This window comes from Solanum lycopersicum, chromosome 12, assembly GCF_036512215.1.
Source record: "Solanum lycopersicum chromosome 12, SLM_r2.1".
NCBI lineage: Eukaryota > Viridiplantae > Streptophyta > Magnoliopsida > Solanales > Solanaceae > Solanum > Solanum lycopersicum.
In genome coordinates, this window is record NC_090811.1 from 46,665,636 (window position 1) to 46,685,073 (window position 19,438).

The 19,438-nt window shown below is 39.9% G+C and overlaps 1 protein-coding gene across 1 annotated transcript; it reads right to left on the reverse strand.

The window, feature by feature from the left end:
* Positions 1 to 14,223: 14,223 nt before the first annotated feature.
* On the reverse strand, positions 14,224 to 18,633 carry LOC138340392 (uncharacterized). The gene is made up of 7 exons (XM_069292115.1): positions 18,446 to 18,633; positions 17,327 to 17,474; positions 16,856 to 17,052; positions 15,972 to 16,685; positions 15,358 to 15,702; positions 14,761 to 14,836; positions 14,224 to 14,700 (listed from the first exon to the last, which is right to left on the reverse strand). Exons 1-7 carry the CDS (start codon positions 18,631 to 18,633, stop codon positions 14,224 to 14,226), a joined length of 2,145 nt encoding a protein of 714 aa, XP_069148216.1.
* Positions 18,634 to 19,438: the final 805 nt, after the last annotated feature.

Here is a 19,438-nt window from a genome sequence, read left to right on the forward strand (position 1 = left end):
TTCTCAAGACAACAACAAAACAGAAAAATCTCAAGAAAAAATATGCATACAAGTTTCACATAAGTTCAAGAATAGAGTATGAAAACATCTTCTTAAAACTCTAGTTGGTACTATCTTTCACCAAAACATGCACCTATTTGGTAAATGAGTTAAGTTTTCCATTCTTGTTGTAACACCTTGGAAATCCAAGACTCATTGTAAAGCCTATCATAGGTGTCATAAAGTATAAACACTGTTTCTAAGTCCATTTTATTATGAATATCAGTCATATAGGAGGTCTAAGAACCAAAACATCCAAAGTGTCCGGGAAGTTGGTTCATAGGGATGTTAGTGTGCCTTAGCCATTTTGATTGAGTTTTAGGTGTTGAAAACGTACGAAAAATGGAATAAAGGTATTTAATAGTTGTTTGATTTTTTCCATGGTTGATACGTCAGGGTACGAATCCCCGAGGACCAACTAAGGGCCCTTGAGGAGGACCCTGTAGTTTGATGCAGGTCTGCCTTGAAGTGTGCATCGATGGGATAGAAGACGGTTCGTGTGTGGATCGATGGGGCGTCGATGTCACTGTCGTCCCACACTTAGGCTAGTGGATAAGGTTCCTTCACCTGCATAGTCTCTGGACTCATCGACAGAGTGTAGAGGAGCAGGCTATAATCCGAGTGTGGATCGACCGGGCGTCGATGCCACCGTCATCCCACACTTAGAATATTTGAGAAATACCTCGACTGAACAAGTCTTTGACAGAGACGATGGATCTGCAGCACGGATGGGGGACCGAACCGTCGACTCACAGATGGCCCGTCGGTGGGGTCTCGTCTGTTAGGAGGCTAGTAGTCCTACACGTTTTTATTAATTAGTTTAATTAGTTAGGGGGTGTTAGGTGTTTATGTAAGGGATTAAAAGGGGTCTAATTAAGTTAGTTAGTCATCCTATAAAGTCCCTAACCTCACTTAATCTAAACACAACTTAAAAACAAATTACTCTATCTTCTCTCTTCTTTCTCTCTCTAATAGGAAGACTCCATAGAAGCTTAGCTTGGGAGGTGAATTGGGGGATGAAAAAGGGTGGATTTGTCTTCAATTCTCAACAAAACAGTAAGGTATGGGATCTATTCACCTTTGATATTCTTTCCTCAAAGGATTCCTTCCAAATAAGTAATCAAAGGTTGAGTTTCTTGATTGTTTCATTCAATTACAGAATTGAAGTTATGAATTGAGTTGTTACTGCTTGTTTTAGGTTGTATTAAGTAGATTGACATGTAATTTTACTAAATTGTAATACTTATTGATGGTCTATGTATAATCGATATATATACAATGTGTATGTAAAGGTCAGTGTAATCCTCCGAGTAGAAGAAATGAAATTTTTTAAATTTCTGCTGAATTTGACCTATAAATGTATTGATGTAAGCTAAAAGGCTAGTCTTAGTCATAAAAGAGGAAGAAGATGTTGGTTACGTCTAAGGGGTATTCCCTGATGTGACACTAGCTTCCTCAATCGGAATATGATTCCATTGAATTTTCACGGACTTCATCTCCTTGGTCCTATACTTTCAGACATCGTGATCAAGAATTGCAATTGTATCTTTCTCATAATAAAGGTATTTGTTTAACAAAACTGAGTCCATGGGTGACTAACAGACTCTCCAAGTGGGGTAGAAACGTGGATGGGGGTATCAAGTACATCAAAAACCACATCAAATTGCAAGGCAAACTGAACTGACCTTTATGAATAAGTAGAACCCGGATGAAACAAGATAGTTTCCATCCATTCATAGACAAGAATAATAATGGTGATCACTGCATTAGATGCCTTAGCCTCGGTCTTGCTTGGAAAGGCACAACACTGAGCCCTTTCATCTTGACGAACGACCTCCTTACCTGGTTGTACTGCGCCTCTACCTACATTACCATTTCCAAGCCTCCATGGCCTCGTTAATTTCCTCCTCGCTCACCTTGTTATGCCCTGTACCATTACTATCATTGCCCATTGGTACCACTGCTCTAGTCTATGCTGCAGGGGGTCAAACATGCACGGATGTGGACAATCTCTCCTCATATGAAAACGTCTCATAGTTGTAACAATTTTTGTCAAAAAATTAATTACTACCGGATGTAGGTGTGTATCCCTAACTATGCTGAATTTTTTTTTGTTGTGGAGTTCCCAATTAACTAAATGTAGAATCGGGCGTGGCTGACTGAATTTGTCGGGCTGCAAGTGTCAGCCTACATGAACCTCTGGAGTAAAAACCATGAAAGTTATTTGTGCTCTTGGGCTTCTTAGCTTAAGCCTTGGTCTTCCTATAACGTCGAGCTCCTTCCACTTTCTTCACAAAGTCTGTCACTTCATTAAAAAATTTTCTGCAAATGTCATTTGAATAGACAATGCCTGTAACTTAGAGTTTAATTTCTTGAAAAATAGATGAATCCTCTCCTCTTCTAAAGTTGCAAACTAGGTAACATATACGGACAAGGCATGAAACCTTTGCCTTATAAACCCAGACAATCATACCACCATGTTCAATATCCTTGAACTCATCCTTCTTGCGATCCCTCAAAGTCCGGGGCACATACTTTTCTAGAAACAAAGCATGGAAATGCGTTCAAGTGAGTGGGGAAAAATCTTGAGATCGACATTCCATATAGGCTTTCGACCCCTATTTAGCCTCACCTTAAAGTTTGAAGGTCACGAATTCTAATCCATGTTGGTGTACAATGCCAAACTTCTAAAGCCTCTCGTAGCAATCAAAAATGAACTCATACGCATCCTCACTCTCAGAACCATGAAATGCGGGTGCCTTCAATTTGAAAACTTAGTCAGCCTCTCATTCTCAGTACTAGTCATCACAAGATCAATAGGGGTTAGAAAAAGACATTAGTGCCTAATGCTCCACCCACCTTGGGAAAGAAATAGTCTTCCTCATTTTTGATTTCCACATTCTCTTATACCTTTTAGCATTCTCAAATGGTACTAAGGAACAAAATGTGATAAAAACAATGACATTTGATGTCAAATGTCGTAAAAATATTGACACTTGGTCAAAAAAGACTCTATGATAAGGACATTATTGCAAAATATCGGTATTTTTAGCGCGACATTTAGCGAAAATGTCATTTAAATGATGACATTTACGATAAATGTCCAATATAATATGGCATTTAGTATAAATTGTCATTGATTTTAGTAACATTTATAAAAATATTGCTTAGATAGTGACATTAAATATAAATGTCGAATATATTATGACATTTACTGACGAATGTCATTGATTTTAGTGACATTTTAAAAAAATGTCACTATAATAGTAACATTTGTTGTAAAATGTCATTGATTTTAGCGACTTTTAGCAAAATCATCGCTTAATAGGGAAATCTCATATAAATGTCATTTATTTTAGTGACATTTAGAAAAAATATCGCTTTGATAGTGACGTTTAAGGTAATGTCAAATATATTATGACATTTACTATCAAATGTCATTAATTTTAGTGAGATTTAGAAAAATGTCCCTAAAATAGTGACATTTATTGTAAAATGTCATTGATTTTAGCAACTTTTAGCAAAAGTATTGCTAAAATAGCAACATTTCATATAAATGACGAATATATTATGAAATTCATTGCAATATATCATTGATTAAATCGACATATAGTGAAAATGTTTTCAAACAATGACATTTTTATACAAACAGCGAATATATTATTTCATATGTTGAAAAAGTCATTGATTTTTATCACATATGATGAAAACTACTGTTAAACGACTACAAAATTTTATGTCTACAACAACCCTAGAAAAGTATGACCTAAACTAAAAAAATGTGTGTCTTTTAATAAAAGACCCCACTTTTTCACTTTAAGCTACACTTTTCTAGGGCTGGTTTAAAAGCATAACCCATTATTTCAAAGTGTTGCCTTCTCTATCTTATGTATGACTACACTTTGAAGTGTTGTCCTTGCCCATGTGTATACAACAATTTACAGTCCTTTGTATCACAAACTTAGAGTTTTCGCTCAAACTCCATGCAACACTTGACCACTTACTGACAATTCTTTCAAGATCTTATAAGCTCAACTAAGCCTTTAAGACTAAGATCGCAAACATAATGAAAATAAAGACTTAGAAATAGTTAAGAAGTATAGGAGAAGGCTCGTATTACTTGGAAGAAAGCTTTATAACTTGGGAAAAAATTACAAATGAGTGGCACCTCTATTTATACTAACACCTAGGGGCTAACGTGTAATTTAAAATTACTTACAAGTTTCTAAATTATTTACACTTTGGTCCTTTTCTAGAATTATCTAAACTTTCTAGGGAATTCTAAATGTTTTATCGAAAAAAAGTATTCAAAAAGAGTTTGTTTTGTTTTAAAAGATATTTTCGACTTTTAGGAGTCGCCACTTAAGATTTAAGAAAAATTAAGAAAACTCGTTTCCAAAGAACTTAAAAAGATTAATTGTTTTGAAAACATTTTAAGGGTTCGAGATTCTTATTAGCGTCTTAGGAAGGTTTTGAAAAGCACCTAAGATGCTCCGCTTAATACGATTTTCCGGCGATTAACAATTTGACTACGTTTATTTAAAAATTTTGCGAATTTGTTTTGAAGTTAAACTTTTTATGGTTTTTATCTAGACAAACTTTACGAATTTTGAAATATTTGTTGTTTTAAGATTTAATTTTAGTTTTATGTTTGATAAAATAGAAATGCTTTTGGACGGGGTTTGAAGTTTTTCAATCCTAAACTAACGGCATTTAAGCAAAACAAATAAACAAATAGTAAAGTGTGTGTGTGTGTGTGTGTGTGAGAGAGAGAGAGAGAGAGAGAGAGAGAGAAAGAGGTTTGGGTCCAATTTTGGGTACTGTTCGCCTTGACCGAAATTTGGACCCACCTGCTTTTGGGTTTTTAACCCATTTTTCACCTGTCCTAGTCTAGGCATACAAAATAATTATAGAAAGGTAAAAAGGCGACAAGGGTTTATGCCCATTATAAACAAAAATACAAGAAAATAAACATAAATAAATTCTTCCAATTCGCCTTCTTCAAGCTCCTCCAGTCTTCATGGAATTTCAAATCTGGCCTGTTAGTCTTGATGGTTTGACTCGATTGGATAGAGTTTTGAGCCTTTATGGCTCTTCCAAAATGCAAGGATGAAATAGAGTCCAAAAATGGACTCGAAAGAAATTTTCCCATGCAAGAAAATAAAAATAAATTAGCATACGGAAGATGGACTAATAAAGCGCATCTTGAACAAAACGGAGATAAAACAGACTACTATGAAATCGAATTAGGAGAAACGGAAACTTTAACACAATTTACAAAGAACCACGACATAAAAAAAACTCACAACAAATAAAGCAATAATGGTGAAATGCGGTGCACATACACATACTGATGCACCTGTCACATGAAGGGATGTACACCACCACTATTTAACAAAGGTGCAAATCGAGCAACACATTATCTTTGAACAAAAAATACTCCAACAATAAGCTATCACTACTTTATCAAATCTCATAAAAAGCTAATGCAATCCTAAGATACGACCCCATCTCGAAAGCGGTACACTCAACAACTTTGAAATAACAAGATACTTGGAATAAAATTATAACATACCCAATAATACCATCACTAAGATACCGATGCCATGCTAGAACCAAAATATATAACACTGGAACAAACGGCCAGGAAGGAAAACAAGCTAAAAAGAAAAAAAAAATCAAACTCATGAAGTCAATGGACAGTGAGGTAAGGTTTTAGCCTTTCCGAACAATCCCTTAACATTAGTCAGGCGAAGAAGGTCATGCAACAAGTACTAAATCAAACAAATGAGGCGAACAGTATAATCAGCGAGACAATATCAGTAAGCAGAAAACAATGCCATGGAATTTCTTAAAGAAGTCTAACCTAGAGAGAGCTACATACGGACCAACGAGCATGGATGGTAAGAGGGTAAAAAAAACATTTAATTTAAGCGAAATAACACCTATGTTGACTGGAAATAATAAGCAACACTCGACTAAAATGAGAAGAACAAAATCAATCTCTGACTCAAACGAAGTTCATATCAAAATGGACAATAATCTAATATATAATTGAACTTACATGGATTCACAGAGATATTTTAGATTCATTCTGCTTCTAAGCATAAAAAACATAGTCAGCGGAATCTAATTAAACAAACAAATAGCATGGTTTTGACCATTTTAGCGCACATCAACGAGACTAAAGTGAGACAGAGACACATTTTGAAATGTAGAGCATGAAATCCTTATTGATTCACAGCCTTCACAAGTAACTGGTTGAAAAACATAAGAAAATAAGAAGATTAAAGTAGTGCATAGGCAAGTATTCAAGGCCAAATGAAATATCAAAAGTTCAGCAAGGACATAAACACGCAACATCAGTGGTTAATAGGCAGGCTGGATTCCCTTACAGCCTAATAGTGAGTAAACAAAAACAAGCGACTCACACAGTCGAGAGACAAACGAGCAAAATATTCGGAATAAGTTATGCTTCAAACGAGGTGAGTATTACCATTCTGAGAGCAGCGAAACAGGGACGGGCGAGTAGGGAATGCGTATTCGCTCGAGCTTGAACGATATTCAACACTCAACGGCAACTCGACCTTGAACGCTATTCAAAACTCAACAAGATATCTACCCCTGGACGAGACCTTGATGGATATTAATGCTTATAGATGCCTAGCAAATGCAGAATCTCCTTACATACAAGTTTAGCTCTAAAACTTGTTCCCTCTCTATAACTGCGTCTAAACAAAATTTCCCGACCCCAGATTTCCCTTAAATTCTTCCGAAGTAAAAAACGAAGGTAGAAGAATTTCCAACCTAAGGTTTCCCACTCTCCGTGTTAAAATTCTATTCCCCAAAAATCCAACCCCCTTTCTGGAGAAGGAAGAGGGTTTATATAGATGAAAGAAATAGGGTTTCGATCTTGGGGTGGGTCATATGATTTTCGGCCCATTTCCGAATTTGAAATCCCAAAATTATCCAGAAGAAAAAGAATATTCCTCAATTCCAAATCGTTCGAACGACTATGAGGTGATGTGGAGGGTGGAAATCAATTGGGCATCCTTGCGAGGCAACGTGGCGCAATCTCGTGCTGCAAGGACGAAACGCGTCTGGCGAAGTTGAAATCCAGCCTGCCCCACTGCGAGGCATACTGGCGAGGTAGAGAGAAGCGACGCGATTGAATTGCGTTGGGTTCGCGTGAGGGAGAGTTTTCTGTGGAATTTTCGCTGGGTTTGGTGTTTCTGGGCATTGCGTGGGTTACGTTTTCCCTGGGTAACGCGTCTGGGTGGTTTTTTTTTCTGGGCGTTCTAGCGTCTTCCTCAGGGAATTTTGGACGAAGAAAAGGGGAAGAAGGAAGGGGGGTCGCGTGGGTGAGGTAGGAGAACTGGATTGACGTGTTGGGTCGGGGGGTTAAATGGGTCGCCGATCTTGGGCTTGAGGGATTGGTCTATGGGTTTAGGATATTAAAAAAGGGAATTGGGTGTTTGGGCCTGGGGATTAATTTGGGCTGGGAAAGGAATTTAAATGAAGGTAGCTGTGAGGAGGGTTGGGTTGCTGGAAGAATTGGGATGACGTGTTTGGGCCTTGGGCGGCTGAAAAAAAGGGGGGGGGGGGGAATTGGAGATCTGAGTTGAAGTGGGCTGGTAAGTTTGAAAAAGGCCCAAGATTGATTCTTTAGAATGAATTAAAGGGGAAAATGAGTTAAATTAATAAATATCCAATTGATTTAAAATAAAACGAATTTGGTGTAAATTCATTAACGAGCTTATTTATTTAGTAATATAATTTTTAAAATAGTGTCTCAAATAATCATTATTTTAAACTAAGATAGAATGATTATTAAAATTGAAATATTTTGAGATGATTTTCGAATAGACATAAAATATACCAATTATATACGTAACTATGTAAACATTATATTATTATATTTTTGCAAAATTTATAAAACTAATTAATTTAAATTATTTGGAAAACTTACGAAGCTCGAAAATTAATTTATACCAACGCGGGTCAAAATTGGGTGTCAACAACTGTCCCTCATTCTACTTGGGTTGATGCAAGCAACTCGAGGAAAATGAAATTGACCAAACCAATTTTGACCAACCCCATTCATTTTAAAGGAAGGATTCGACAAAGGGTTTAGGAATTATGGACGAACCGTTGCAAACGGGCTTCCTACATATCTCAGGCCATATAAGAATTCAGACCACTTGTAGTTCGATAAGCGTGATTTACCGCATGATTTTGAAAGAATCAAAAGCCACCTCGATACTGAATTATAAGGGTATCAAAATGCTCGAGAATAGAATTCGAGAGCGAATGTTGGAATACAGCCGAGTTTTCAACATTGAACCCACCTACATATCCTTAAACCTTCGGTATTAGGCTGTGTGTAGTTCGACTCGATCGGCGAAAAAGAAAATCTATTATGCTAGATAACCTTCGATTTTAGATAAGCGACAAATTAAACGAGTATGAAAAGGAGGCTTGTAACCTCTTAGCCATGGATGTGGCGCGCTTCACACCCATAATTAAGAACTTACACGGACATAATTTCCAAAGCTCTTGGTGCATTGTCGCTCAAATTGGAAAATTGCTTCTGATAAATCAAATTTCCGGATGCGTGACTGAAACTGACAGAACTAGAGAAAAACTCGCATGCTTAGATAGAGGTGGTTCTATTGTGGTGGAAGTCGTTCCTCTGCTCGCGTCCTAAAAGTTTGACGCTCCTCTTTGGACTGTATCTTAGTTCGCTGCTAAGAAAGAGTTCCATGTTGTGCTGCATCATTTTTGATGTCGTCCTCACCTGTGGTTTTTGGAGAATTCATCCTTTTGGATGCTCTCGACAAAGACTTAGATAAAACTCGTCAGCTTAAAAATGCAATTAGGATGGTTGACAGTGTCTTTTACCATGTCGACACTTCATTGTTCTCCTCGATATTCGACGTCGACTCGACAGGTCTGACGTCAAGCAAATAAAGCTTATGCCTTGTGTTTTGCAATATAATCATTAATGTACTCTATACTTGATGTCGAAATAAATAAATAAATGCTGATGCGATATTGATATTTCTTTTGTCGTCATCTTCGATACTCTTCTTGATGTTTACTATTATAAAAATAAAAGGATGCAGTCGAGGCCGATGGATAAGTGTTGCTCTTGGGATACACATTTCCCTTTCTTTATCCGTAGATGTCCTCTTGCGGGGCATGAATATTTTCCCGCAATACGTAAATTCCTGCGAGGTATGAAATCTTCTCGCAATGCATAACTTTTAGCGAGGTATGAAATCTTCTCGCGATGTGCAAATTTCAACGAGGCATGGATTCTTCTCGTGATGCATAAATTTCGGCGAGGGATGAAATCTTCTCGCGATACATGAATTCCGCAAGATATGAAATCTTCTTGCTATATGTAAACTTTTGCGAGGAATTGAATCTTGTCGCGATGCATAAAATTTTGCGAGGGATGAAATCTTCTCGCGATGCATGAATTCCGAGAGGTATGAATTCTTCTTGCGATATGTAAAGTTTTGCGAGGAAGTCAATATTCTTGCGATGCATAAAAAATTTAACTTGCGATGCATGAATATTAATCTGCGATGCATGAATGTTAACGCGCAATGCATGAATATTAACTAGTGATGCATGAATTAACTCGCGATGCGCGAATCGACTCTCGATGCATGAATTGACTCTCAATGCATGATTTTCCACGATGCATGATTTTCAACGAGGCATGGATTCCTCTCGTGATGCATAAATACTAGCGAGGTATGCAATCTTCTCGCGATGTATAAATCTGACGAGACATGATTTCTTCTCGTGATGCATAAATTCCAGCGAGGTATAAAGTCTTCCCACGACATATAAATTTGACGAGGCATGAGGTCTTCTCGTGATACATAAATTACAAACTCGCGATGTATGATTTCCGCAATGCATGATTTCCGCGATGCATGACTTCCGCAAAGCATGACTTTCCGCAATGCATGACTTCCGCGATGCATGACTTCCGCGATGCATGACTTTCCACAATGCATGACTTCCGCGATGCATGACTTTCCGCAATGCATGAATATTTATATCGTTTGTGCTTATGGTAACGGCCAGACGATCCCCAAATAATATATCGACTTGATTGACAATAATTATCCTGTTTTGATAACGCAATGCAAATAGCATCCTTTACGAAAATCGTGAAATCTTCGTTAAGATTCTTGTTTGATTCACCTTTGAATCTGGCTAGACGCCTTTCGTAAATTTCATATTGTTGGGAATGGCTTGAAATAAACAAACAACATTCCCAAGCATCCTGACACAAACGTTACGAACTGCCTCTTGCTCCCAGCAAAATTACTGATTTTGGAGATAGTTCTCTCCTCTTTGGGTGCTCTCCATATTCATTTGTCGGGAGAATTTGGCCGATTCAATGCAAAGCTATAAACCTGCATCCACAGAAAAATTTTCAGTTTTAAAACATACTGATCTGCGTCGATTCCTTCAGTTGTTTGCTCCTTGACTTGATATCTCCGGTTGATTTTCCGATTTCCCGACTCTTGCTAGATAAGAAGAAAATATCTTATCCAAAACAAATGAAACATACAAGGTAAAATTTTAAGAGAAATAAGAAATCTTTAAAACATAGTATATTGAAAAAGTCACTGCCATGTCAAGTAATATCAGGCTTAACGAGCTCCTTTAGATCTGACATTCGCTGATGAGTTCCAAAGGCACTCCGGACCTGTAGGGAAGATTCTAACAAAATTTTGAGGCCATCCTCAAAATTTGTGTCCCGGTTTACTGTCTTGATTATCTTTCTACTGTAACTTAACGGATCGCGAGATTTTTGAGATCTTCTCAAAAATTCTGTCCCAGTCGCAAATCTCAAAATGTCTTTATTTTGACCCGTTGAAGAGAAGGCTCCTTCTGGAGAATTTTTGAGTCCCTCTCAAAATTCTTTCCCTGTTCTATTGTAAAAGGGGGAAATAGAACTTACGAGAGATATGACCGAACCCTTGTGGCGCCTACGTATCCCGTTGAGCCAGGAATCAGGTCAAACGTAGTTCCCCTTAAAAGTTTACAAGAATAAAATGTACAAAGAAACCGACCGAGGATGACAAAGGTCGCCTACGTATCCCACTCTCGAGAATTCAGGTCAAACGTAGTTTAGATACAAAGAAATAATTAAAGGGGGTAAATGGGGTGACTGAAACCGACATAGGCCGCTTACGTATCTCGTTCTCGAGAATTCAGGTCAGACGTAGTTCGTTACAAGAGGGATAATAATTCAAATTGAACAAATACAAGAAAATAGAACGATTACCAGTAAATAACAGAAAAATGCAAAAATGAAACTTCACGCATAGTATTTCTTGACAGCATCTGAGTTGATAGGTTTGGGCCATACAGTGCCATCCATCTATGACAGGACCAAAGCACCTCCAGATAATACTTTACGAACCATGTAAGGACCCTGCCAGTTTGGCGCAAACTTTCCTTTGTACTCGTCTTGATGAGGAAAAATACTCTTAAGAACCAACTGACCAACTTCAAAATTTCTGGCTCTTACTCTTTTGTGAAAAGCGTGAGTCATTCTTTGTCTATAAAACTGGCCATGGCAAACGACGATCATTCTCTTCTCTTCAATCAAGGCTAGTTGATCAATCCGTTTACTAACCCATTTGGTGTTACTTAATTCAGCTTCTTGGATGATCCTTAATGACGGTATCTCGACTTCAATAGGCACGACTGCCTCTGTCCCATATACTAGCAAGTATGGAGTAGCCCCAGTCGATGTTCTGACCGTCGTTCAATAACCTAGTAGAGCATATGGCAACATTTCATGCCAACCTCGCTGTTTATCAATAATTTTCCTCAAAATCTTTTTGATATTCTTGTTGGCAGCCTCTACTGCGCCGTTCATTTGGGAGCAATAAACAGTTGACTTTCGATGAATAATCTTAAATTGTTCAGATATCTCTTTCATTAAATAACTGTTGACATTTGCACCGTTATCAGTAATGATGGATTCTGGAACTCCAAATCTGCATATCAGATTGTTGCGGACAAAGTCGGCCACCACTTTCTTGGTTACCGATTTGTAAGAGGCAGCTTCCACCCACTTGGTGAAATAATCAATGGCAACCAAAATGAATCTGTTTCCATTAGAAGCGGCCGGCTCTATAGGATCGGTGACATCCATTCCCCAAGCTACAAATGGCCAAGGTGAACTCATAGCGTTAAGTTCGTGAGGTGGAACCCGTATGAAATCGCTGTGCACTTGACGTTTATGGAATTTTTGCACGAATTTGCAACAGTCATTCTCCATAGTCATCCAGAAATAACCGGCTCGAAGAACTTTTCTTTCAAAGGTAAGCCCATTCATGTGTGTACCGCAAACTCCAGCATGTATCTGTTCTATACGCCTCACAGCTTCAACAGCATCCATGCATCTTAAAAGACCCAAATCCGGAGTCCTCCTATACAAGACTTCTCCATTTAGAAAGAAATTGAGAGCCATACGACGTATCGACTTCTTCTGATTTGATGTAGTATTTTCTGGATATGTCCCAGACTCTAATTACCTCTTTATATCAAAATACCAAGGCAAACCATCTGGTTCCGATTCGACGTGTGAACAATGGACTGGATGTTCCTTCAACTCTATATCCAGCGGTTCGATGTAATAAGTATCCGTATGTTTGATCATTGAAGCGATAGTGGCTAGAGCATCAGCTAATTCATTTTGTATTCTGGGAGTATGTCTGAACTCGATCTTGCGAAACCTTTTACACAGATTTTGCACATACTGTATGTAAGGTACAGTTTTCTGGTTCTTCACAACCCATTCACCTTGAACCCTATAAATTAAAAAGTCTGAATCTCCAATAACCAATAACTCGTAGACATTCATGTCGATGGCCATTTTTAAACCCAGAATACAAGCTTCGTATTCAGCCATATTGTTTGTTTAATTGAATTGTAGTTTAGCTGCCATAGGATAGTGCTGTCCAGATTCTGATACCAAGACTGCTCCAACAACTTTACCTTGGTGGTTCGCCGCCCCACCGAAGAATAATATCCAAACTGGATAAGCTTCAAAGATATCTTCACCCACAAATGACACTTCTTCATCGTGAAAGTATGTCTTGAGTGGTTCATATTCTTTATCAACGGGATTTTCTTCAAGTTGATCAGCCAAGGCTTGTGCCTTTATTACCTTCTGAGTCACATACACGATATCGAACTCACTCAACAGCATTTTCCATTTAGCTAACTTTCCGATTGGCATCGCTTTCCGAAAAATTTACTTCAACGGATCCATTCTAAAAATAAGATATGTGGTATATGAAGACAAGTAGTGTCTCTATTTCTGGGCAAGCCATGTCAGAGCGCAACATGTTCTCTCCAGCAAAGTGTAACGAGACTCGTACGGAGTAAATTTCTTGCTTATGTAGTATATAGCCTTTTCCTTCTTTCCTGTCTCGTCGTGTTGACCAAGTACACATCCAAAGGAACTATCCGAAACAGAAAAATACAACAACAAAGGACTCCCTTCTTGTGGTGGAACCACACCGGTGGATTAGACAAGTAGATCTTGATAGCATCAAAAGCAGTTTGGCACTCCTTAGTCCACTTAGTCGGGGCATCTTTCTTCAACAACTTGAAAATAGGCTCATGTACAACTGTTGATTGTGCTATAAATCAGCTGATATAGTTTAACCTCCCTAAGAAACTCATCACCTCTTTTCTCCTTTTCGGCGGAGGTAACTCTTGAATTGCTTTAATCTTGGAGAGGTCAAGCTCAATACCCCTTCTGCTGACTATAAATCCCAACAACTTCCCAGCTGGGACTCCAAAAGCGCATTTGGCAGGATTCAACTTCAAGTTGTACCAACGCAAACGTTCAAAGAATTTCCTCAGGTGTGTCAAATGATCCGAACTCTCGCGGGATTTGATTTTAACGTCGTCTACGTACACTTCAATTTCCTTATGAATCATATCATGGAAAATAGTCATCATGTCTCTATTGTAAGTGGCATCAGCGTTTTTGAGGCCGAACTGAATCACCCTGTAGTGATATACACCCGAAGGTGTGATGAAAGCCATTTTTTCCACGTCTTCTTCATCTATCAAAATTTGGTGATAACCTACGTAATAGTCCACAAATGACTGCATCTCATGTTTGGATCAACTGTCAATCAAAATACGGATATTTGGCAATGGAAAATTATCTTTCGGACTAGCCTTGTTGAGATCTCTATAATCAACACAAATCCTGATTTTCCCATCCTTCTTGGCGACCGTAACGGCATTGGCAAACCAGGTTAGGTATTGCTTTACTTCCACCAATCGAGACTCTATCTGCTTGGTGATTTCTTCCATAATCTTCAAACTCAGTTCAGGTTTGAATTTCCGAGTCTTTTGTTTCACTGGCTCGAACCCTGGGTTGATAGGTAGCTTATGAGATATGACATCAGTACTCAACCCCTGCATGTCACCGACTTCCCAAACAAACACATCACTATATTCGGCAAGCAAATGAATCAGGCTCTCCTTCTGAGTTCCATTCAGGTAGGTGCTGGTCTTAACCTCTTTGACACATTCTGAATCTCCCAAATTCACCATTTCCGTCTCCTCCAGATTCGATTTTTGCTGATTCTCGAACTGTCAAAATTCCTCTGCAACATAATACGGTTACCCATTTTTTTCTTCATAGTCGTCAACCTTGTCGTCATCTGTCTCATTTTGTTCACTTAGCTCATGACATGACATGACATTGGCAGGTCTGTAACTTACGTTACTGAAATCATAAACAGACAAAATTAGGAAAGTAAAGCATAACAAGCAACTAAATCAACAAAGTTTAGAAACAAAATAAAGAGGCTTTCATTTAAAACAAAATGCAAAATTTTGTCATGGCACAAGGCCATGTCGCATTTTTAAACATCACAACGAAAATTAAAAATTCCAACAATTAAGAAAAATGCAGAAATGGTGGGTCTCGGGCCTCTTTTGGACAACCACCAATTTTAGTATGCATAAAATAACTCTTTTCTACCAAAGTGTTCGGGACATCAGGATTGGCGTGGAAGTCCTATTTTGCAGCATCTCCCATGGTTCAGCATCACGAATACCAGCTGGCTCGACCTCCTTCTCGATGATAGCATTGATCTCCTTGAAAAGGTCACAGATTCCTTCCGCACATTCTTCAGGCTCGGCACACTCTCAGATCGGAAAGGATTGATACAGGTGCGGGATCGGTTTAGCCAACTCTTAATCCTTTTTCTTCTTTGTCTTCACATCGTCATCTGTGGGATATACCCCAAACCATATTTTAATCCTTTAGCAAGGACCGGAACTGGCTCGATAATCCCTTGGAAATTTCTTCCCAATCCAAAACCTGGTTCAAACCCTTTCTGCAGCATTACTGTGGCGATCATTCTGTACACGGCCGGCATGGGGGTCTGCGGGGCCAAATCCTCATCGGAGGCATTTATCAACTCCACCGTGTATAAATACAAACCTTGCGGCATCTCGTAAAAGACCGGCACCTGCTTGCCTGAGTGGCTTCTTTCACCGTGAATAAATAGCTCCTCATTTTTACATACCAGCTTCATCATTTGGTGGAGAGTGGAGGGGACGTCTCCAACAATGTGAATGAATGGCCTTCAAAAAAGAAGGTTATAGCTGGTGTCAATATCCAACACTTGGAATTTTGCATCGAACTCCGCGGGGCCCATTTGGAGGGTCAATTTCACCGCCCCTAATGTGTCTCTTTGTACACCATCAAACGCTCTGACATTAACCTTGTTGTGCTCTAATTTTTCGAGGTCAAACCTTAGTTGTTTCAATGTTGACAGGGGGCATATGTTCAAACAAGATCCATCATCTACCAAAACACGATTGACGACCTTTCCGCGGTATATCACAGTGACCTGTAGAGCTTTGTTGTGGATCTCCCTTTGGCTGGCAATTCATCGTTGCAGAAGATGATGCGGTGTCCCCGAATGACTTGATGAATCATGGAAGCTACGTTGTCACTGCTTGTACCTGAGGGAACATACGTGTCATCCTCAGCTTTCATCAAAGCCTTTCTGTGGGACCAGGAGCTCCTCAGTAGGTCCCACACAGAGATCTGAGCTGGATTCTTCTCCAAGTGTTTCACAATGGAGTAATCTTTAGGCTGAATCCTCCTCCAGAACTCCTCGGCTTCTGCTTCACTAATTGGTCTCTTGGCATGATCTTTCTTTTGACCTCCGAGAGCAAGCTCATCAGGAGTGTAGCATCTTCCAGATCTAGTCATGCCTTGGGCCACGGCCGTTTCTATGACAAACTTGGGTTTTGCGAGTGTTTTTGAGGGCACCAAGGCAACAACCTTCATAGGTGTCAGAATAACGAACTCTCCTTTTTCCTTGACTCTTAAAGAAGCGACAACCTTTTCTAAGTCTTCCTGCACAACAGGAGTAATCCTCTTGGTTTCACACTCGTCTTCGTCTGTTTCTATCATGTTGATGTTTTCACCCCCATGATTTGGCAATGGATTTGTATTGACGTTCTGCGCCGCAGGCTGGAGGGAGACTACTTCTTGGTCAATCAAATCCTGGATCTTGTGCTTAAGATTGATACAGTCTTCTGTATCATGTCCAACACTGTTGGAATGATAAGCACATCTCTGCTCCGGTGTTTAGAACTTAGAGTTGACATCCATGGGCTTGGGCCCCACAGGGTGGATGTATCCAGCCGCCGATAATCTCTTCTGAATAGCTTGGTCCGGCTTTCAGCCAGCGCGTTAAAGTTTCTCGAGGGCCTATTCTCAAACCTTGGACGAGAAGGATCATACCCGCTCTGCTGAGGAGGAGTAACCTGTTGATAATTGCGAGCATTTGGGCGATGAGCTTGGGTTCTAGGGTAGGAGTTTGTCTGGTAATTTGGCACTAGAGCTTGGTAATTCGGGAGGGGGTTTTGATATGCTGGAGCTTGGACTTGATATGTGGGGGAAGGTGCTCGGTAGCTCAACTGTATGTTAGCACAGTTGGGAGCAATATTTTGATAAGAGGTGGAATTTGATAAGATTGGGGTAATATGGGTACACGGAGGGAAATTTTTGGAGATTTTGGTGTGGATTTTGATACGACAAAATTTGGGCATCTGGATAAGTGGGGGCAACATTGTAGTTGCCGGAATGATTGGATTATGGACGATAGGCTTGGTGAGACTTTGGTGGAGGCTTGGAGCGGTCTTGAGGACGCGATGAGTTTCTGGGGACTTTTTTTCCCCCGTTTGAAACAACGGCAACTTCCTCTCTATTCTTCCTCATCATTCCGGAAGATCCAGACGATGCAGATACTCGGGCTATCTTCCCCGACTTCACGCCGTCTGCGATAGTCTCACTATCTTTGACTATCTCGGCGAATTTGGCTCCGATTAACAAAATAATTCTGTCATAGTATTTGGGCTCTTGCACCCATATGAACACTTCTACAATCTATTTTCAATCATTGGAGGCCTCACCCTCGCTGCCTCTTTTCTCCATTTGTAGGCAAATTCCCGATAGCCTTCTGTCGATTTCTGCTTCATTTTCTCTAAAGAGTACCAATCAGGGACTATCTTGACATTGTACGCAAATCGATCAATGAAGTATTTAGCTAGCGCGCTCCAACTGGGCCACTGCCTGGTCTCAAGTGACGTAAACCATTCCAGGGTCTCCTCGCACAGGCTCCGGCTGAACAACCTCATCAGTAAAGCCTCGTCTTTGCCAACTCCTACGAGTTGGTCGTAGTAAGCTCTCAAATGCGCTATGGGGTTTCCTACCCCTCAAAAGGTATCAAACTTTGGGATTTTGAATCCTTCAGGAAGGTTCAAGTCTTGGTGGATATACAGTTCTGCATAGCTCAATCCGGTGACGTCTAGAACGCATTGCAACTCTTTCATTGCTCTTTTAATCTCCTCATTTATGTCGATCTTTGCTTCTTCCCTTGCTTTTCACTCTCTCTCGTGCTCCTCGTAATGATCCAACTCGGAACCGTGAACCTCATGCTCCGCTCGAATGGGGACTTGGAATATGGTTCTTTTTGGGATGGGTGGAGCTATAGAAGGGCTCGGGACGTTTTGTTTAGTTTGGTAGTTTTGTGGGTAGTTTTGAGGATTGGTGTTTAGGGTTAAGTGGGGATGTGGTGTTTGGGTGTTGAAGGCGGTCGGATTTTGATTTTGATTTTGGGGTGGCGGGGCTGGTTGAGTATTCTGGGGGTGTGGCGGCATTTGTGGAGGGTTATTTGGAAGCGGTGAGGGTGTTTGATAAGATACGGAAGCATACTGGGGATTTTGGGTTGTTAAATCTATCACAGACGGATTATGCACGGGTGTTGATGGCAGGTTCTGAGTTGGATCCAAGTTGGACGAGGGGAACTACATTGGAGGTCTTGCATCGATAAAATTAGGTCCAAATCCGGATGGAGGCGTATCCTGCCTCCGCTGCATCTCGACTCTCATCTCGGCTATCTGTTGCATCAGTTGTGCGATTAGTTCATTTTGTTCTGCCACGGTGGGCTGAGCCACCACAATATCTGTGAGACTAACTTCATCATTATTGTCTCCCATAGCTGTATTTCCTCTGTCTGAGTTTGATCCGGGGAAGGAAACTGTAGGACCTTTCCATATGGTGAAGTAGGGATGATCTGAAGCTTTTATCGACAGAGATCAATTAAAGGTATCTGAGTGGTGAAACAACTCAAATGCAAATCTGTTAGCGCATATTCGGAGTACAAAATGCATAACATCACACAAAAAGCAGATAAACACACCAGTCGCTTTGTTTGAGGATATTTTAACCCACGAATGAGGACGGAAATACGTTTCTTAAACAAACAGGAATTTGCTTGTTTGACGCTATCTCGGGAAGGCTGAATCACGTTGAGCTATGGTCTTCCCGCAGCTGCTTTTCGATGCTCGTTGATCTTATCTTCATATCTTCGCAACACGGAGGAGAAAAAGAATTCTTTTCTGGAGATAGGGGCCGCGCCGGGAAAGGCTGCCTACGTATCTCATAAGGAGAATTCAGGCCCAACGCAGTTCGAGTTTAGGATGAAATATTTTCATTCACTCTTTCATTGCGATTACAGGGGAATTGAAAGAAAACATTGAAATTCCTAGAAGATGACTATAACATTTTGGTGATTTCTCGTCCTGTGGCTGCGTCATTCCTTTCCTTTCAAACAATCGGAAATGGAGGCTTGTAGACGATTCCCTCCTTATCGTCATCCTCAATTAACTCATTGTCGGGGCCACTGTTATCTGCTCCCTGGTCACGGGCGAGGTATTTTCCGCCCTTTAAGTTGCTACGGATTGTCAATTCCTCAACGAATGACGCACTTTTGGCCAACAGCACGGCGATCTCAATATCTAT

Bases quoted from the DNA above. Each gene is read 5' to 3' on its own strand.
- LOC138340392 (XM_069292115.1), bottom strand. From the start codon at position 18,633: ATGGGAGACAATAATGATGAAGTTAGTCTCACAGATATTGTGGTGGCT. The intron at 17,053-17,326 runs GTTGTTTCAAAC...GCTAACATACAG, and splicing joins AGAATAGAGAGGAAGTTGCC to TTGAGCTACCGAGCACCTTC. The intron at 14,701-14,760 runs GTTGACGACTAT...GAATTTTGACAG, and splicing joins ATGAGACAGATGACGACAAG to TTCGAGAATCAGCAAAAATC.